This window comes from Rhamphochromis sp. 'chilingali' (assembly GCF_963969265.1).
Source record: "Rhamphochromis sp. 'chilingali' genome assembly, chromosome: 15".
Taxonomy (NCBI): Eukaryota; Metazoa; Chordata; class Actinopteri; order Cichliformes; family Cichlidae; genus Rhamphochromis; species Rhamphochromis sp. 'chilingali'.
Genome location: NC_137942.1, coordinates 1715431 through 1736251, shown reverse-complemented (window position 1 = coordinate 1736251; position 20821 = coordinate 1715431). Strand labels below are relative to the sequence as shown.

The 20821-nt window shown below is 47.2% G+C and overlaps 1 protein-coding gene across 3 annotated transcripts in view; it reads left to right on the top strand.

Moving 5' to 3' along the window:
• taok2a (TAO kinase 2a) overlaps window positions 1-20821 on the top strand; it is a 28854-nt gene that overhangs the window by 6951 nt on the left and 1082 nt on the right. Inside the window, exons 2-20 of one of the 3 annotated variants that reach the window (XM_080906427.1) lie at window positions 2841-2981; window positions 8003-8074; window positions 8295-8396; window positions 8886-8931; window positions 9026-9122; window positions 9244-9357; window positions 9795-9886; window positions 9959-10052; window positions 10145-10226; window positions 10309-10479; window positions 10769-10978; window positions 11062-11190; window positions 12546-12782; window positions 12989-13117; window positions 13842-14045; window positions 14128-14367; window positions 15415-15792; window positions 16781-16963; window positions 17054-20821. The exon at window positions 17054-20821 is cut by the window's right edge and continues 1082 nt beyond it. In XM_080906427.1, the coding sequence (XP_080762553.1) occupies window positions 2850-2981; window positions 8003-8074; window positions 8295-8396; window positions 8886-8931; window positions 9026-9122; window positions 9244-9357; window positions 9795-9886; window positions 9959-10052; window positions 10145-10226; window positions 10309-10479; window positions 10769-10978; window positions 11062-11190; window positions 12546-12782; window positions 12989-13117; window positions 13842-14045; window positions 14128-14367; window positions 15415-15792; window positions 16781-16963; window positions 17054-17908 (3567 nt within the window). In that variant the 5' untranslated portion in view covers window positions 2841-2849 and the 3' untranslated portion in view covers window positions 17909-20821. The remainder of the gene's footprint in view (window positions 1-2840; window positions 2982-8002; window positions 8075-8294; window positions 8397-8885; window positions 8932-9025; window positions 9123-9243; window positions 9358-9794; window positions 9887-9958; window positions 10053-10144; window positions 10227-10308; window positions 10480-10768; window positions 10979-11061; window positions 11191-12545; window positions 12783-12988; window positions 13118-13841; window positions 14046-14127; window positions 14368-15414; window positions 15793-16780; window positions 16964-17053) is intronic. The other 2 variants (XM_080906429.1, XM_080906428.1) reach the window with 2 other exon arrangements.

The window sequence follows — 20821 nt, the reverse complement described above, 5'->3', positions numbered from 1 at the left end:
AAAGCAAGTTATGCCCAACTCCACCGGTGGATTCTGACAGCGTGGAAAAGTGCGAAAACATCCACGATCACCAACGGATTTTGAAGGGCTGGACTGCTGCATGATGGAGAGGAGGACACCGCCACGGCCCTTCTGAGGGTGTTCGACTCCGACACTGACAACGAGGATTTCTTTGGTTTTGAAAGTGACAACGAAGGAGAGAAGCGGAGAGTGGATGACGAAGCCATCCTGAGCCTGTTTGTATCCGACACTGGAGAAGAGGACTTTGGTGTTTTTAGAGCGCAGGAAGAAGAGAAAGATGGTGAATGACTGACTTTTCTTCTTGTTAAAGCCGTGTCACTGCACCTGAGCCTAAAAGGTAGTCCGAATCTATTTTTCTGGTGTGCTGTAGGTTACTGTTATGTACTACATGTGCAAATATGTACCCATAACTTGTTTTTCAAAATATTAATAAAAGGGGTGTGTCTCCAAACAGCCATCTCTTTCCTGACAATTCGCTTTGTGCATATTCTCTTACATATGATAAGTCAACATTGAAACACCTGCGGCTTTTGGTCAGGTGCGGCTAATGTATGTACAAAACAGGATTTTCCCCTGATTTTAGCTTGTGCGGCTAATATTCAGGTGCGCTTTGTAGTCCGGGAAATACGGTAAGTAAAAGGAAACAAACAGCGTCCGACAGCCTGTAAACAACGGCAGACTTGTGCGTAACAAGCAAGCGAATAATGAAGAAAACAGATTTTTAGACGGGAAACAGAGAGAGAGAGGGAGCTGTGCATGAAGTGTGACTTTATCCTGGTGGAAGCAAAACAGCAAAAGTCAGAGTGAATTCATGACGATGTTTGTGTGAAGCGTAGTTTGGATCTTCTTTTGCTGCTGGTTCGGTCAATGTTGTTTGGAGAGAGATCAAACTAACAGCTTCAGAATCAGCGCAAAAAGGGCGTGAACACAAAGCTCGACCCGCCGACACATCAGAGTCGGCGAGCTGTCGGCTTTCAGCCCCGACCGTGTCCGTGCCGTCGGTGAGAAAGTCACAGCTCGCTGATCCTGATGCTTCGGCGGGTCGAGCTTTGTGTTTACGTCTCTGTGCAGAAGCCTGTTCCTGCTCTCAGTTACTGTTTTCATCTTTGGTGGTTGTTGAAACTGAGATTCTGGTATTTCGGGCAAAATAAATTGATATTAAAAAATCGATTCAGGATTTGAATGAATCGATATCACGTTATCCAAGCCAGAATCGATTTTAATCGATAAATCGATCATCAAAACCCGCCCCTAACAATGGTAGGCATGTATGACAGTGACAGTCGCTGGGATTTGGTGCTGTATAAATTCAGTTTTTATCCTGTTAAATTAACGCGGTGTTAACGTTACACACGGGAAGAACCGCCAACTTACGGCTGCGCTGTTGTTTCCCATAGAGGAGGTGGGAGTGGTCGCCACGGTAGGTGGAGCTGCAGGTATCGGGTGCGTTGCTGTCTGTGTATCAGGTTATTCTTAATGATTAACATTTATGTTTTTTGAAACGCCATCTCTTGGAATTCCTCGAAGCGTTGTTCATTGTTGTGCACTTGAATTTCCTCACCTGCTGAGGGAGGAGCTTGTGCATACCTGTCTGCAGGAGCTCTAAAGTTGTGTATCAGCGGGAGGAGGTGAACACGGCACTGTTCATACCGAGAGTGCATCAAATGAACACCTGATCCATTTTGGACAGCCAAACATTCGAAGCGTCTGCACCGAAGCGCCGGGCTGGTCATCGTCGGCGTCGTTAGTTTTGGTACGAGTGGATCTCCTCTGATGTTTTTCAGCAGCGCTGTCGTCGTAGAAACAAGAAGACAGAGGCTGAACATGACTGCTCGGACTGGGTGAGCGGATTTGAAGGACGAGCGCGTCCTTATTTTGGAAGCTGTCAGCCTTTCGCGTCACGCTGCTGCCGTCACTAAAGCGATCTGAGCCGAACAGTTCTTCATTGAAGCCCATTCATGGTGAAGAGCACTTTGTGAAAACGCAGCTGCCATTTTGTCTCGCCCACATGGGTCCGTGTCACTCTCCCTCCCTGCATTGTTTGTATTTGGCACTCCCACGGTGAAACAGCCCGATTTTCCCTGGAACGCTTCACAAGCCTCGACTTGTCAGCCGGTTCCCAGATAGACGGCTGAAGTGCAGATCCATGTTAACTGTGAACGGTAACGTCAGCAGCAGCCAGTCGTGGGATTCCTGGTGCAATACGCAGCGTTACAGATGTGCAGCACAGGCTGGGAACATCAGGGAAGCTGATGGAGTCTCTGTGAGGGAAGACTGGAAGTGGGTCACTTTACAAGAGTGCAGGAACGCATTTCCCAGCATGTTTGGCACATTAATTTGATGGTTTTCAGCCCAGCTGAAGTATAAACGGGCAAATCACATGCTGCAAAAGCAACACAGGCACCCGCTGTCTTAGTTAAAGGGGCAGCCAACATATAGCAAAACTTTGATCCAGCTTTTCCAGTACTTGAATCCGAATCATTGATACTTAGAAAACCTCTTTCCCCTCCTTTATATACTCATTTAGGTACATAAATATGTATGTGTGGACATAGCTATGTGATTGTTTGTATAATGGTAATTATATTTTATTTATGTTTCACGTTAATAAGAAAACTAATAAAAAAACCTGTAAATGTCTGAACAGAGGTCAGAATCCACAGATCATAAAGATTTATTTGCCTCCAGGGGAAAATCTGAGAAAATCTGATTATGACCAAAACCCCAGTTAACAAGAAAAAGCTTTGACCTCTGACCTCCATGTTTTCACCCTGATTTCAATCTGCAGCACTGACCTGAGCACTCTCTCCATCCTCCAGGCCCTGGCCATGCCCTCGAATGCGCGGGCGGGCAATCTGAAGGACCCCGAGGTGGCTGATCTGTTCTGCAAAGATGACCCGGAGAAGCTGTTCACCGACCTCCGGGAGATCGGCCACGGGAGCTTTGGAGCGGTGTACTTTGTGAGTAACATCGGAAGTGCGTCCGCTTTTGACCGTGTCAGTAACAAACTCACTCTCTGGTTTTAATGTTGTTCAGTGTGAGCAGCTTCTCTCTCCAGGTGTGAGTTTAAAACAAAGACATCAGGTGAAGTTGTTTACATGTTAAATGATCCCTCAGAGAAAGTTAGTCACATGTGCCGATCCTGTCTGCTCCTGGATTTACTAAAGTCCACAGCTTGTTTGGACTCTGCACCTTCATAACTACAGTACCCACCAAAAATAAAGGTGTGGGCCTCTAAAGCAGCGGTCTCAAACTTAAATGAGCTGTGAGTCGCTGTCGTCTCATTGGAGAACACTTTAGGGATCAAGTAATACAAACAAACAAACAAACAAACAAGGAAAAACCCACAAATTTTTCTGAGCGCCGTGTAGCACAGTAAATCGGTTCAAGGTCAGTAAGCACAACCAGAATTCATACATTAGGCGCCCTGTTCATTTGTGAGAAAATTAAAGGATTTTAAGTGGCCTTATAGTGCGGAGAATTCATTACACAGAAGAATGTATCGCGATATATATCGTTACCGCACATGCTTCAATTTATACCGCAATATGGATTTCAGGCCATATCGGCCAGTCTGTAAACCCGAGTGTTCCAGAGTCAGTGTGAGGTCGTCTGTCCTCAGGTCTTATACAGGACTAGCTAAGGACCACATGTGCTTTTGGTCCTGATGCAGAAACCTCAGTCGGGCTATTGGTGCAACCTGTTTCTGTGCTGTGGCGCTCCAAGGCAGCATGTTTTCTTACATCTAGAACAAAGATGTGCACGAGTTAAGTGGCTGTTTTGATCGTCATATTGTAGCAATGATCAGATCCTCTGGAACGTGAACACATGGGGTTGTGTGACCTACGAGCATCGTTCCACCACGTCCTCCTGTCCTTAAGAAACTCCTAAACCTCTTAACTGCTCCTCTCTGCTTCAAACACTTCAGCTTCAAAGCTCTTTTAAAGGCTGAGCATGTTTTATGAAAAAGTTTTATCTCTGCCGGGATTTACTTCTGACTTTAAGGGGAAATTCTTAGAAAATGTTCTTGAAGCTATTCTTAGTACAAGGAAGCTCTGCGGCTAGACGGCGAATCATCACGTTTTTCCAGCAGTCGGTGACTGATGGGTGTGAACCAGTTTAGAAGTGTGGGACCAGAGCAGACGTGAAGCTTGCATCTGCACATGTTTGTATAGGTGCAGACATACAGCAGCACGGCGTTCTGCACGCTGGGCTTATCTTAAACCAAATCAAATAGTTTGGATTGTTGTCAGAGTGTCTCTTGGATGTACTCGCCGAACTGTCCACCGCGTGGATCTGTGTGGGTTTCTCTTTAAAATCACTCTTATCTGTCATTAATAAAGAGAGTGTGAATCTGAAAATGTCCCCCAGCTTATTAGAAAACAGTGGGAACACGACGAGTGTGTGCGCCGCGCCTCTGCATCTCATTTCACCTGTAAAATATTCTTGAGGCTGAGTGGTAGACTCACACCTCCACACTGCATGTCTGAGTTTCAGAGGAGCCTTGAAAGGCCATTAGAGAAGAGCTGCAGAAATAGACGCTGCGCAGCAATTTGCATCAGATAAAAAAGAACGTTTCACACGCGGCGCCCCTCAGCGTCTCTGAAACTGTCGCTCACAACAGCTTCAAGTGTTTGCGTTTCCTGTCTTGTCTCCTGTTCCAGCGGTGGATGTTCGTGTTGAAGTAGCGAGGGCGGTGCGTGTACAGTAATCCCTGAGAGGTGACCCTCAAGCTGTTTTGTTTGTTTGTTTGTTTGTTTGTTTGTTTTATTCTTTTGGGTCTGTGTGAGGTCAAAGTTGAGCCCCTATATGCGACCATCCCAGGCACAGAAGCCCCGCCCACTCACTCTTCAGACCTTCAGCTGAAGAGCTGCCAATCAAAAGAAAGCTGCCTTAAACTGAGGGAGGTGGCAACTAAGAGCTTCTAATTAGTAGTCACGATTTCTAAGCAGTGAAATAAATAATAACAGTAAATTAAAGGTTTTGTGAAAACTTGATATTGATTAAAAAAAACCCTATTAGCTAGGGCTGGGTTTTAATTATCGATTATAATTGATTCTGGCTTGAATAACGTAAAATCGATTCATTCAAATCCTGAATCGATTTTTAAATATAATTTTATTTTGCCAGAAACGCCAGAATCTCCGGTGAAACCTCACAAAATTTCAACAACCACCGAACATTTAAAACAGTAACTGAGAGCAGGAACAGGCTTCTGCACAGAGACGTAAACACAAAGCTCGACCCGCCGACGCATCAGAATCAGTGAGCTGTGACTTTCTCACCGACGGCACGGACACGGTCGGGGCTGAAAGCCGACAGCTCGCTGACTCTGATCTGTCGGCGGGTCCGCGTGGTTTTGGTTTTGCTCACAGGCTTTCCAGCGTTTTCCTTATAAAACGCCGTTTTTACCGTTTCTTCCCGCAGTAAATATAAACAACGACAGTATTCAGGAAGAAAAACAAACATTGCAGATATTTTATCATAAGTCTGGTTTTACGTGGCCGATCAACACAGTTTAAAAACTGGTATAAAGTCCTCACTTTGTCCATCAGTTGTTCCGTCAGGTAACATTCATGTGTTGATTAATGACTTTCTTTTGTTTTTGATCTACTGCAGAATGTTTTTAAGGTTATCTGTTATAAAATCCCAGAACAGGAAAATCTGCTTCATGTTTTTCTGTTTTATCTTCAGCTGCTTTGACACAAAGGCCTCTGCTGTGACGCTCACACCTTTGATAAAGTCTCACAAGTGTCAGCTTTCTTTTTATAGATATAAAAATATGGAAATGTACTGATGCATGATCAGAATTATAATATTTCTGACAGAGGCAAAATTTTCCCGATTCGAATCGTGAATTGAATCGATTCTAGAAATCAGTGGCGATACCCAGCCCTCCTATTAGCAGTATATTAAGGAACGATAATTGATTAAAAGCTGCACTTTGTACGAAACTGTTGCTCGACTATGCAGCGTTATCGCCACAGCTAACGGTGAAAAAGTTTATTTCTGTTTGTTCATGAAAAACCTGCTGAGACGTTTGCTGGCCGTGGCTGTTTATTTGCAGGTTATGGATCAGAAATCGTTCGATAAACAACATCTTTCAGCTGTAGTTGAGAGCGATGTTAGCAGACGGTGACAATAACTAACAGTTATTATTGGTTTGATCGCTGCTCGGCTGTTCTGGGGTGTTTGTCTGGCTTTTTATGTGCTGCGTCACACATTGTCCCCCATTGAGTCACAATTCTATCGGTTAGGATTTTGGCTTCCACTGATGACATGACTGAGATCTCTGCCGCCCCCCCCCCCCCCCCTCCAAAAAAACCAAAACAACAACCTAGCTGCTTTTAAACCTCCTGTTTGTGTCGAGGGTGAACTGATGGGCTGCTCCAAGGCTCAGTATAAGATAAAGGAAAATTATGATGAGCAGTAAATCATACAATGCTGCTGTATTGGGACTCCAAAGATGTTAGTTTTTTGTATTTTAATGCTCATTTCAGGTCTTCTTGACAGCAGAGGTGATGCTGTTGCATCACAGGGTCTTATCAGTACTGTGAGAATGCAGAACGACTTCATCTGGCGCCTGTAAGCAGCGTCCTCTCTCAGGATCAGGATCCAACACTTTGAACAGCTGTGAGAACATCGAGTATGTGATTCAAAAATAAATCATGTAGTTTGGATGACTAATGGATCATTGTGTCCAGCTCTGTTCTCGCCTCACCGAGCAGGGCTTGTCGATCGTTTGGCTCCACCAAGTGGTCCTAAAATTAACCTGCACACTGAGTCCGAGGGGAAAAAGAGGAAAGGAAAACTGATGTAAAGAAACGTTTTTCCAACAGACTAATTGTGCCGAGTAAATGGAGCAGACTCGGTTACAGAAGTAAACCTCTTATTTCTTTCCCCTTCGTGTCTTTAGATGTTATTCTAAAAGAAAATCCTGTAACAAAGCGAGTCGTGTCATTTACACACGCGTGACCCGGTTACTGTCGGCTTTCACAGTAAGCTGATTTTTCCTGAACGCAAAGCAGACGAGAAGCGAAGGAACGTTTGTAATCAGGACTGGGGATTAGACGAAGCCGGTTTCTCCAGGGAGTGCATTTCCTGTGCACCAGGTCACGTTTCCACAATTTCGTTGTTTTAAATGCAAACGAAGACGAGCACAAAGAAAACACTTTCCTTTTCTGTTCTGATGGATTCTGTCAGAGGTGAAATCAAACATGACACAGTTACCTAGAAGCATAAATACATCAGTCTTAAATAAACAGGAAGAGGAAGAAAGCTTACTCTATTGTCTCCTAAACCAAACATTACTTTAAAAATAACGAAGTGGGCACAGTTTACTTACTGCAGTCTCCACCTCCTTCCAGAGAACAGCAGCATGCTGGATGAGTCTAAAGACTGGAATAAGAAGCTAATCCTTTCACAGTAAAGTCAGGAGGTCGGATTGAAACCTTTTATTATCCAACCGTCTGAGAGAAATCTTTCTCTGTTCACTGGTTCAGCTTGATTATAATTCATGAATATAGATATAGATAGAGATATATAGAGATATAGATCTAGAGAGAGAGAGAGATAAATAATATTTTTCTCTCTTTAAATGTTGCTCATTAGAAACCTTTTTAAATAAATCTATGAAGTTGTTTCGCCGGCAGTTTGTCAGAGGGGACAAACCGGTTGCTCACACATCCTGACGCAGTCCCCAATCGAAAACCGGTTCCACTCCTTTCCATCAAAGTCAAGCGCGGCGCCATGCCAACTACCTGTCACCACAGCAGCGTAACGTTCCTGGGCCCGAGCCATTACTTTTCTCACACAGAGATTACTCCACCCTCTGGTGTAGTTGCACAATAAGAACTGGCTCCTCATCAGCACAGTCTCGGTGGATGCATGCCTGTGAGGGCAGGCTTGCAGATCGCGGGTTCGATTCCTGAAACAGAACTGAAATGTACTGAGGGCTGATTGTGTTTGTGTCGTCCAACAGGCCCGAGATGTCAGCAACAATGAAGTGGTGGCCATCAAAAAGATGTCGTACAGCGGCAAGCAGACCAACGAGGTAACGAGCGCAACGATCGTAGATTTGAAGATCTGCCTGCCCTCGTCTGCTCGTGCTCTGATAGGAAACAGTCGCACTGATGTTAAGCAGCTAATTTTGGGATTTTGTGTGCCAGAAAAGTTATTTTACAGATTTAAATTCTTTCGAACTTCTTTACATTTTAAATGTGCTGTGAGACACTTTAGAAAGAAGAGCTGAGTGTTTTTCTGTTGCTGTGCAGAAATGGCAGGACATCATCAAAGAGGTGAAGTTCCTGCAGAAGCTTCGCCACCCCAACACCATCGAGTACCTGGGCTGCTACCTGAAGGAGCACACGGCATGGGTACGTCCTGTAACGCGTGGTTAACGGGGAGGTGTTTTACCTAGGGCCAGCACAGTGGTTAGCATTGTTGAATCACAGCAAGAAGGTCCTGAGTTCATTCCTCTATCAGGCCGGGGTCTTTGTAGAGTTTGCATGCTCTCCCAATGATTGTGTGGGTTCACTCCAGGTACAACGGCTTCTTCCCACAGTCCAAAAACACGCAGTTATTGGGGTTAGGTTAAGTGGTAACTCTAAATTGCCCATAGTCTGTCTCCTGTTGGTTATTATAGGGGGGGAAATGTCATTTTATTAGGAACAAGTGTTTAGTAACTGAACTGTTATTCGGTGACATCACCTCACAGTGGAAAAACATTGAAATGGAGACGTTTCTGTTGGTCGAAGCGGTCTCAGCCGAGCTGTGACACATAGAGGTGGAGGAGTTCATCATGTTAGGTCGGCTGTGTGAGCTCCTTCACTGATGATGTGTAATCGCTGTCGTTTCCTCCTCAGCTGGTGATGGAGTATTGCCTCGGCTCGGCCTCAGACCTCCTTGAAGGTTCGTGCAGTGCTGCAAACACTTCACCCGTTTTTATTCGTCGTTCTTGTGTTTCTGGTTTTTCTGATGAATAAACTCTTCTTTCTCCTTGCAGTTCACAAAAAGCCGCTCCAGGAAGTAGAAATAGCTGCTATTACCCACGGTGCACTGCAGGGGTTGGCATATCTTCACTCTCACAATATGATTCACAGGTAAGATCTGTTTGTCCGTCAGCTCCTTTAAACCAAGAAGACCTGCAAACGCACAGACGTGTGGAGTAGATGCAGTTAGAGCCCACCGCCAGCAGGGGTCACACTCTCCTCTCTCCTGCAGGGACGTGAAGGCAGGAAACATCCTGCTGACGGAGCCGGGTCAGGTCAAACTGGGGGACTTTGGCTCCGCCTCCATCGTGTCGCCGGCCAACTCCTTCGTGGGGACGCCATACTGGTGAGCATCGATGGAGCTCGTTCAGTCCATGTTTTGAACAGACAACACCAACGACCAATCAGAGCGTGAATAGGACCGGACCACAGATGAGATCTCCTTCGTTTACATTTGAAAGCTTCTTGAATTTGTACCCAGGATCTGTTCAAAGTCTCTTTTCAACAGCAAAATTAGCCTAATATTAGCTGAAAGGTCATATTCAGGATCATCAGCGCTGCCCTCTGAGATTTTACTTTTACCAGCTGTTGATTAAACAGCTTCAGTGTAGCTTTATTTGTCTGCAGATGTTCAGTTTTAACCCCAGAATAATAAAATAAGTGGACAACATCTGAGTTTTTTTTCTCGTAGTGCAGCTTTTTTTGTTGTTTCGCTGAAACACATTTTGCACGTCGTGCGGCGCAGCAGCGGATGACTCGGCCCATTCTCTCTGTCTTCTCCAGGATGGCTCCGGAGGTGATCTTGGCCATGGACGAGGGCCAGTACGACGGGAAGGTGGACGTCTGGTCCCTGGGCATCACCTGCATAGAGCTGGGTATGAGCTGCTGTCTGTGCTCTTAAACTGTGAGCCTGGGGCTCTGTGATGCTAACTGTCGTTCTTCTGCAGCGGAGAGGAAACCCCCCCTGTTCAACATGAATGCTATGAGTGCCTTATACCACATCGCTCAGAATGAAAGCCCCGTCCTGCAGTCCAATCACTGGTGAGCAGCCTCCATGTTTTCCTGCGGCGCCGTGTATCCCTCTGTCCACTTCGGAGACACTGCAGTGAACTGATGTTGTGTTTTTGTTTCAGGTCCGATTCCTTCCGCAGTTTTGTCGACTCTTGCCTACAGAAGATTCCCCAGGACCGGCCTACCTCGGACGTGCTTCTCAATGTGAGCGTTATTGATCCAGGACAGTTTTTTTAAACCTGCCCTGCTGTGTGCTCACCTGTCATTTCTATCCCTCCTCCCGCAGCATCGCTTCTTGTGCCACGAGCGCCCGCTGACCGTCGTCATGGACCTGATCGCACGAACCAAGGATGCGGTGAGGGAGCTCGACAACCTGCAGTACCGCAAGATGAAGAAGATCCTGTTCCAGGAAACCCAACAGAACGGCCCCGTCACCGAGGGAGGCGAGGAGGAGGTGGTGAGGAAGGAGCACAGATCAGGAGATTTGTGCTTTTTTTTTGGCTTGAAATACCAAAAAAGGAGGAAACTAACGTCAGAACATTTTCCTCGGACTGGCTTTAAGCAGGAATGTTGGAGTGTTACTGGAAACTTGACTGTGTGCACAAAAATAGTGAGAAAGCCGAAGGCGGGCCGCCTGAGCTGTCGCCCTCTCCGTTTCAGCTTTAGGTCTTGTCATGTGATCGGGCTGGGAGGGACTCCTGATGAGGATTCATGTGTGAAAGAAGATTTTGTTTTGTGTGTTTCAGGAGGTGGAGCCGTACCTGCTGCAGACGGGCACCGTTAACAGCATGGAGAGCTCCCAGTCTGTTCCCAGTATGTCCATCTCAGCCAGCTCTCAGAGCAGCTCGGTCAACAGCCTCGCCGACGCCTCCGACGACAGCAGCAACGAGATGGCCATGATGCAGGAGGGCGAGCACACGGTCACCTCCAACAGCTCCATCATCCACCGACCCACGGTAAGTGCTTGGCTTAAAGCTCACCTGACATCCAGCTCGCCTCCTCTGGATTCACCATCCTGATTCTCCCTCCTCCTCCTCAGGGTCAGGACAACATCTACGATGACCCGTACCAGCCAGAGATGGATCAGCCTCAGGCTCCTTCAGCTGGACGCCGGCGAGCCTTCTATCGAAACCGTGACCACTTTGCCACCATCCGCACGGCCTCTTTGGTAAGATCCGTCACAGATAGAGATGGAGGTTCTACAGATATCTATGAATGGAGCTGTAGTGGAGTAAAATGACCTCAGTTTGTCCACAGACAGTAGTGACTACGGATGGATATCGTTTAGGTTTTATCCGATAACGGTACTTTTGAAACGGTGCTCAAACCGGTGCTTAAAGAATGGAGAACACAAACTTTGTCCAAAAACCTCTCATGTTCAGCTGTTTTTTTGTAAAATGATAACAATGTTAGCCTTTTCTGCAGCTATGGGGCATATATGGTATCACTCTTGGCTGGAAGCAGTGCTTAAACAATGGAAAAAACACAAACTTTGTCCTAAACCTCTCATGTTCAGCTGTTTTCCACTTTTTCTTTGGTCATTTTAGCCTTTTTGGCCAGGGTGAAGGGAGTATCTGCCATCAAACAAGAAGACAGCCGCATGTAGCTATGATGATGTTTGCTAGTTCACCTTACATGCATTAATGTAATAACGTGGTTAGCCTACTCAACGTAAATTACTCACGAACAACATTAAGCTACTCACGCAGAGAAGAACGGCTGCTGCTGCATCATCATCCTCATCATTTCTGCTACACTGGCAGGGCTAGGGGCCAGGACTCTCCTCTTCGTGTTTTTGGGGGATGTTGCTAACTCCGGGTCGATAACAGGCACCACACCGCAGTAGATGCGCTCGGTGTGAGGTCTCGCAGCAAGCTATCAAATACGGCGCATTTCTCAGCTTTTAAAAAAACGCTATGCGTCGCCAGGTGTTTCATCAGATTCTTGGTGTTACCTCCTTTGACAGTATCACAGTATCAGCTTAAAGCACTTGTTGCTGCTGAGTTTGCATCTTTTGCTGTGAAGTACAGCCAGACTTTGACTGCTTCGCCTTGGGCGTTTTTAATCTGTAGCTCTGCTCTAAAAGAACGTACGTACCTGGGCCCGCCTACTATCCTCGGAAACGTAAAATGATTGGCTAGAATCTAAAGTGTATCACAGCTCAGGAAAAAAAAGCACCAAAATGTGCGCTGCTTTTCGGTCTGGTTACCACGGTTTATGTCAGAACGGATACCGGTACCCATCCCTAGTAGTGACCGGTCTTTTTGCCACCGTTTGCACTCAGAGATGCAGACAGAGCGATGGATTAACAGGCAGCTTTTTGTCTCCACCACCTCCACCTTTCTTCCCTGTTAGTCTTTAACAGTTCTCAGTAAAAATGGGCTCATGTCTTCACACGTGCATCACGTTTGTGAAGTTGTGAATAATCATGTGAATTAAGCAAGAAAGTCTTAAAAATGATCGTTTTTTTGATACTCGAGCTGACCTGCTGAGTCCTTGAACCTCACCACCGCCTTCCTCCAGGTGACCCGTCAGATCCAGGAGCACGAGCAGGGCTCGGCGCTGCGTGAGCAGATGTCCGGCTACAAGCGCATGAGGCGGCAGCACCAGAAGCAGCTGATGAGCCTGGAAAACAAGCTGAAGGCGGAGATGGACGAGCATCAGCTGAAGCTGGACAAAGAGCTGGAGAACCAGAGGAACACGTTCTCCACAGAGGCCGACAAGCTGGCCAAGAAGCACCAGGCCATCCTGGAGAAGGAGGTGCAGTTTTTACTATGATAATCTTTTGTAGAGTATTTTTATTTGATGAATTCAAAATCCAAAAGCGAAAACAGGTTTCAGTGTTTTTAACAGGAATTCTTTAAATTCAGTTTTTGCATCATTTCATAGATCAAAGTTTTTTCTGTCTTAATGTGAGTTATGAGTTCATTTCTTAACGTAAGGATCCTGTTTGTGTGCCCGTGCAGACGAAAGCTGCTCTGACGGAGGAGAAGAAGTTCCAGCAGCACATCCTGGGCCAGCAGAAGAAGGAACTCACCAGTTTACTGGACTCACAGAAACGCCAGTACCGCCAGCGCAAGGAGCAGCTGAAAGAGGTCGGAGCGAGTTCCTCCACAGTCAGCTGCGCGTGCCCTGCAGGCTGAACCGAACGTAGCTGCTCTAAAGGAGCCGTGCGTGCCGACAGGCTGTAATTTAAAGGTTTCTGTGAAACAGCAAAACCAAACAGGATCTCTCCCACAAACGGAGAAGTTCCTGTAGGAGCTGAAACACGAAGCTGTTTAAATAAAGAGTAAAATATGTAAAATAAAAGGCAGCGCAGCTGAGTTACAGCTGGCGTCTGACTGCACCTGGATTTTCAGAATAAAGCAGCAGAAGCGATCTGTGATACGAACATAAATGAGCTGACTGGTGATGGGCGACCGTGGCTCAGGGGGTTGGGAAGCGTATCTGTAACCGGAAGGTTACAGATACCTTCCGGAAGGTCGCCGGTTCGATCCCTGGGCTCTCTGTCCTGGTCGTTGTGTCCTTGGGCAAGACACTTTACCCTACTTGCCTACTGGTGTTGGCCAGAGGGGCCGATGGCGCGATATGGCAGCCTCGCTTCTGTCAGTCTGCCCCAGGGCAGCTGTGGCTACAACCGTAGCTGCCTCCACCAGTGTGTGAATGTGAGAGTGAATGAATAGTGGCATTGTAAAGCGCTTTGGGTGCCTTGAAAAGCGCTATATAAATCCAATCCATTATTATTATTATTATTATTATTATTATTATTATTATGAAATAAAGAGATCACAGCCCTGACCTGACTTGAACTCTGAACAGGAGCTGAGCGAGAACCAGTCGACTCCAAAGCGAGAGAAGCAGGAGTGGCTGGTCCGTCAGAAGGAGTGTCTGCAGCAGATGCAGGCGGAGGAGGAGGCCAGCCTGCTGCGGCGCCAGCGGCAGTACTACGAGCTGCAGTGCCGCCAGTACAAGAGGAAGATGCTGCTGGCTCGCCACAACCTGGAGCAGGACCTGCTCAGAGAGGTGGGACAGCAGCTGCGTTTGTTTTTGCTCTGCTCTCTCCGGCCATGATTCGCTGTGATTCCTGCTTTTCTCCGTCCTTTAGGAGCTGAATAAGAAGCAGACCCAGAAGGACCTGGAGTGCGCCATGCTGCTGCGGCACCACGAGTCCACCCAGGAGCTCGAGTTCAGGCAGCTGGGCACGATGCAGCGCACCCGGGCCGAGCTGATCCGAACGCAGCACCAGACCGAGCTGACCAATCAGATGGAGTACAACAAGCGGCGTGAGCAGGAGCTTCGGCAGAAGCACGCCATGGAGGTCCGGCAGCAGCCCAAGAGTCTCAAGGTACCTCAGGAGGATCACAGCACCACCTGGTTTCTGTTACTATTTTTAAATCCCAGTAGAAATGCAACCACAGAAGCTAGCGCAATAATTTGTTTTGCATGTGAAACTGGAGGAGTTGCGTTCTTAACGTGCATTCAGCTCGTCCCAGCTCGCCGTTTGTTTTTGCAAAAATCGTGTAAAAAGCACTTGCAACAATAAAAACATTATAATCCAGTGCTGTTGGAAGTCCTGTTTGACTTTGTGCCTTTCTGTATAATTTATGGGAGGCTTAATTGTGATGCTGTTTTTTTGCGAATTGACAACGGGCAGCACGGTGGCACGGTGGTTAGCACTGTTGCCGCACAGCAAGAAGGTCCAGAGTTCAATTCCACCATCATCACCATCTTTCTGTGTGGAGTTTGCATGTTCTCCCCGTGTTTGCGTGGGTTCCCTCCGGGTACTCTGGCTTCCTCCCACCGTCCAAAGACATGCAGCTTGTGGGGATAGGTTAATCGGATAATCCAAATGGCCACTAGGTGTGAATGTGCGAGTGAATGTGAGTGTGAATGGTTGTCTGTCCCTGTGTGTTGGCCCTGCGACAGACTGGCGACCTGTCCAGGGTGTACCCCGCCTCTCGCCCTATGACAGCTGGGATAGGCTCCAGCGCCCCCCGCGACCCTGAAAAGGATAAGCGGAAGCGAATGGATGGATGGATGGATGGACAACAATATTTATTTCAGTTTTTCCTGCAGTTTATAAAAGCTGTGTTTAGGGATGGTACCTTGCTCAGGGGTACCTCAGGGTAGCAGGATTTGAACCCCCAACCTTCTGATCATGGGGCGCCCACTCTACCCACTGAGCTATCCCTATGCCAATTTGGGAAATGTTTATGTAATTTAGTCAAACTACATAAATTTTCCAATATCAGCAGAACTTTGGGGGAAAAGGGGAAGAATGTGGCAGATACTTTAAAGAACTTTGACCTCTTCACTGATCAGAAGAACTCGTAATGCTTTTATTTGTGTAAAAGCAGTTTACATGAACTCGACACGTTTCCTTCTGTTTCAGTCCAAAGAGCTGCAGGTCAAGCGTCAGTTCCAGGAGACCTGCAAGATCCAGACCCGTCAGTACAAAGCTCTGAGGAACCACCTGCTGGAGAGCACTCCAAAGTCCGACCACAAGGCCGTCCTCAAACGCCTCAAAGAGGAGCAAACACGTAAGCTGGCCATCCTGGCCGAGCAGTACGACCACTCCATCAACGAAATGCTGTCCTCTCAGGCTGTGAGTAAGGCAAGGAAACCTCCGTGCACCTGCACACCTGACAACCACCCACACCTGAAACCCCGCACACCTGACAACCTCCCACACTTCAGCACCTGCACACCTGACAACCTGCACCTTAGAACCAGAGGCCTGTACTACAAGGCAGGATTTGGTCTTATCCAGGTAACTTCAGGATGAGCCCTGGCTGATCAGCCCGGGTATACACAGAGGCTTTCTCTTCTTACATCGCCATGGCAACTTGAGCTGCAGCTCTAACCTGCTTTAGGGAGGTTGTGAAATCATGCTTCAGATGAGCTTTACTAATACAGCGGCTCTTCCAGCTTCCTGCAGAGCCCCCCCTGCTCCCTCTGCAGCAGTTCTTACCTTCACTCTGTTTAACCACCTGATTTTTTTCCCCCCTTTTTATCTTCCTTTGAACGATCAGCTTTCCATGTTTCTGATTGGTCACGTGCTGCAAACCCCGCCTCTCCCATGTGAACGTGCTCACAGCTGGACTGTTAAAGCTTGATTGCCAGATTTAAAGGACGCCAGATTGGAGTAAAATATCCTGGATATGTTGAACTTGCTTCGTAGTACAGAGCCCTGAGCGCTGCAGCTCAGCTCGGTTTAAAGGAAATAAACCAGCTGAGGAGAAATGTTTATGAAATCCTGAACGAATGTTATTCACATTCTAAATTATCCAAACAACTGATTTTAAATGTAATTTCTTTCAGCCAAAAATATCTCAAGTCAGAGCAGCTTTAGATTAGAGAAGTTCAAATATGGCATGTTTATTAAATATATGTAAACATGGAGGCATTAAGTAATATTTCAGGGCTGAACTTATGATTTAATGTTTGCTTTTATTAACAAGCTCATTATCTCATCATAAAAGTCACACCTTTGGTCTGTGTGCACCGATACATGTGACGCACATGTGGACATCAGCTGATACTTACAGTTGAAAGCGTCTGAATTTTGTGTCAGATCGACTGAAACCTTCGTCTTCAGGATGAAGAGTCATTTCCTGTCTGTAGTTTTCAGCTGAATGATTTTTATTTTCTAAAATTAAAAACCAGACATGAAAGAAACGCGCACATGCAGCACAAACACTTGTTTTTCACCTGCTTGACTTTGTTGCTGATAGCGAGGCTCTGTTTTGATCCCACAGCTGCGGCTGGATGAGACGCAGGAGGCCGAGTATCAGGTGCTCCGCATGCAGCTGCAGCAGGAGCTCGAGCTGCTGAACGCCTACCAGAGCAAGATCAAGATCCACACGGACACGCAGCACGAGCGCGAGGTGAAGGACCTGGAGCAGAGGGTGTCGATCCGCCGGGCGCTGCTGGAGCAGAGGGTGAGGCCGACTTCACTCTGACAGTCGAAGCTTGTGAAAGCGCGCGGGCCGCGTCCCGGTCGAGCTAACCGCCGCGTTTTTGTCCAACAGATCGAGGAGGAGATGCTGACTCTGCAGAACGAGCGCTCCGAGCGAATCCGGACGCTGCTCGAGCGCCAGGCTCACGAGATTGAGGCCTTCGACTCGGAGAGCATGCGTCTGGGCTTCAGCAACATGGCGCTGACCGGCATCCCGGCAGAGGCTTTCAACCAGGGCTACCCGACCCCCAGCCCGTCCTCGGGCTCCGGCGGCTGGCCGTCGCGGCCCGTACCGCGCTCCGGCAGCCATTGGAGCCACAGCGTGCAGAACTCTGTGACGACTCCATCCTGGCGCAGCCAGAATCACGGCGGTGGAGGCTTCAGCCGCGCCGAGTCCATCGCCTCGTCCCACGTCCTTGGCAGGGATGGCGAGATGAGCAAGAGCCGGGGCCACTCCTCCTCCCATCACCAGCAGCACTACCTCCCCCAACACTACCAACACCACCAGAGCACGCCGCAGCTCTACCGCGATGCCCACGAGCGCGACTCCAGGGAGCGGGACCGCTCCAGGGAATGGGTGGGAGGAGGCGGACACTACGCCCATCACTCCCAGGTCCACCACCTCTCCTCCCACGCCTCCTCGCAGTCCCTGGCCCTCCTGCCTCCGCCACCTCCGCCTCCTCCCATCGCCCTCTCCACCTCCTCCCCTCCCTCCTCCACCTCCTCGTCCTCTTCCTCACAGGGCGGCTACGGCGGCGGCGGTCTGAGTGTAAGGGGCCCCAGCCTGATGGCGCTCAGGAACAGCCCTCAGCCGCTGAGGCGGACAGCCTCCGGGGGGCCAGGCGGCGGGGGGAGCGACGGCGGGTTAACCCGGAGCACATCGGTCACCTCGCACATCTCCAACGGCTCTCACCTCTCCTACTCGTGAATCCGGCGCCAGTCTTAGTCTGGGGGCGCCGTCCTGCTTCTCTCAGGGGACACAGAAGCAGAACGGCGCCATTTTGACCTTTTCGGTCTTCAGCGCTTCAATCCTAAAAACAAACATGTCACAAGTTTTAAAAAATCAATTTTGAACGTGCCCTTTATACGCAGTCACTGCAGCTGCACGGGGGCAGCGATCCAATCAGCCAACAACACGTCCAGCTACCACGGCGCCAACACGTCGACCGAGACAGAGCGACGGCTGTGGAGCTTCCACTCGGCTCGCAGTGCTTTAAAAACCACTGTAACTATGTACATAACTGAACTGTAGACGCCGTTTCTGGTTCCTAAGTGTTTCAAACATTCAGGGCGGGGGGCGGGGCTTGAAGGCGGCGGTGTACAGGCGGCGACCGAGGGAAGATTTCTTAAAATCAACTTTTATTTGTAGTGCTAAGATTCTGTACACGACAATAAAAACAAACACTGCCATCTTTCTGTTGACCCGAGACCAACCTACCACTGCCCTCCAAGCCACTTAAAGGAACACGCCCATGTCGCCGCGAGTCGCCTCGGCGTCAGCGCACTCCGTACAGGAAGCCCCTCCATCTTTGTTCTTCTTGTGTTCAAACAACCAAGTTTACGAGATCTCTGCGTAGTGAAGTTTACACTTGTCTCTGAGGCAGATGTTCTACTTCCTGTTGATCCCATCGTACGGGAATGATCTACTGGTCAGCAGGAGGCGCTGTGAGTGGTCAGCGAGCAGACTGAAAGAGCACGTTTTATTTTAGTTCCCGTCATCGCTAACGTCTGCTCATGCGTGCTGGTTTTAGATGACACCCGTTTCCGAACGATAACTCCAGCAGGCGTCAGGAGGATAGTCCGCTGCCTGTGAACGATCTGTGCCACGTTCGTACTCTCAGCACGCCGCGCAGAATTTAGCTTCTGGTCAGTTGTTTGCGCCTTTACTCTGCAGGTAAATGTAACTTAAAGGTGTGTTTACCTGCCGTCATTCTCCTGTTGTAATGCTAAGCTAGGCTAACCTGCCTGTGCTTAATCTGAGAGCTCGATGTTGGGCGACTCGTTCCTTCAAAGTGACGCTGCCGCAGAGTTTTAGAGCTGAAAGTGTGTGTGTGTGTTTGTGTGTGTTTGCCGACCGCTAACCCCACATCTGACCCCCCCCCCCCCACACTCTGCATCTGTAGATAAGGTGTACATGTGTGTCACAGAGTAGTGCGGTGCATGGAGCTCGTGTACAGGCGGCGTTTGTATGAATAAACATGCACACTACCTATTTATATAAATGCTTATAAATGTAAGATACCTGTGTACAGGTAGCAGGTAAACTGACGATTGTTCACTGTCCAAAACTCTTGACTTGTACATAGAAGCACTAATAACTCTGAGGCTGTGTTAGAGTAATAATGATGACTATTTTGTCACGTGACTTGATTTGTAGATGAATAGACGCCATCATTATTATTACCTCTACTGCAGCTGGAATATTTATGTTGTACGCTAATTTTTAAATGTGGATTGCCAATTTTGACCACTAGGTGGGGAATAAGCGCAATGTTACTGTGATAGAGTTATAAATAATATTCACGTTTCTAAGGAGGACAAAAGGACTACCTTTCCCAGCATTCCTGTCGAGGTCTCAGGGTGGGAGTCTCCAGTTCTGGGCAGGGCTGCAGGGTTTTTTTGTTTTGTTTGCTTTCGTTTGTTTTGTTTTGAGCCAGTATTATCACATGACGTATGGACATATTTCCAGATCTTTCACTACGTTTTGGTGCCATAACTTTATCATTTTTTTGTTTTACACATCGTCTTTATGGTGCGAAAGACTTTCCCAAAAACACTGTAACATCTGCAAGAACACCTCCAAATACGGAAGCCCAAAGGTGTCCAATATTAGGCTTTTGAAAAAAAGAAAAAAAAAAAAGAATAATAGTGTTTATTAGCATAAGCAGGTTTTAAAACGTCAACCTATTATTAATACATTCTTTAATAACTAAAGGCAGGTTAACACTAAGAATTTTATTTATTTATTTATTTTTAGATTTTTAAATAAAGATTCACATTTATTCCCTAAAGAATTCCAGTTTTGTGTGTTTTGAGCTGGCAGTGGACTTCAGAGCGGAAATTATAATTTTATTTCAAAGTTAGAGTAAAACCACTTCTACATTTTGTTTTTAATTTCTTCACAGTATTTTCCCCAAAGTAACTGAACCAATTAATTAATCAGACATCAGCAACTCACCTCTGTCATCCTTTGTTTTGCCTCCCTTTAGTTCTAATGTTATACATTTTTTTTATTTATTGGTTTTTATATTTGAGATTTTAAAAACTTTTAAATTAGATGAGAGCCAAAAAGAGACTTCTGTTAAAACGACCTTTCAGTCACTCCATTTTTCTTTCTAAACAAAAAAACCCATTTGGCGTTAATGAGTTACATTTTAAGATTTTAAAGAGTTTCAAGTTTGTTTGGCTAAACTTCAAATTATATGCGTTTGAGATGAATATTGGCATCTTTGGGCCTCCGTACAGGAATTCCACTCTGTGTGTTTTCCAGACAAACACCTCTGTTTCATTTTGCACAGTCCGAATGGGTAGAAGATCATCTTTTTGTCACGTCTACCTCATTTGCACTGAAAGGAGACGAATGTTCAGGTGGACTAAAGAGGAAAAACAAACATTTTTTGGCTTTTTTTCATTTTCCTTCACTTTGTGCAAATGTTGACGGGACAATGAGTGCAAGCAGGAAGGGACAAACTTAACGTCACGCTCAGTGGAAAGCTGTCTGCAGGACATGCTGGACTTAAAAAACACGAGACGCTGTGCTGAGGAAGATGATTGGTGGGGCGGGGTGGGGCAATGTGGACTGAGTGCTCCTCCTCCTCCTTCCTCCCAAAAAGAAACAAAA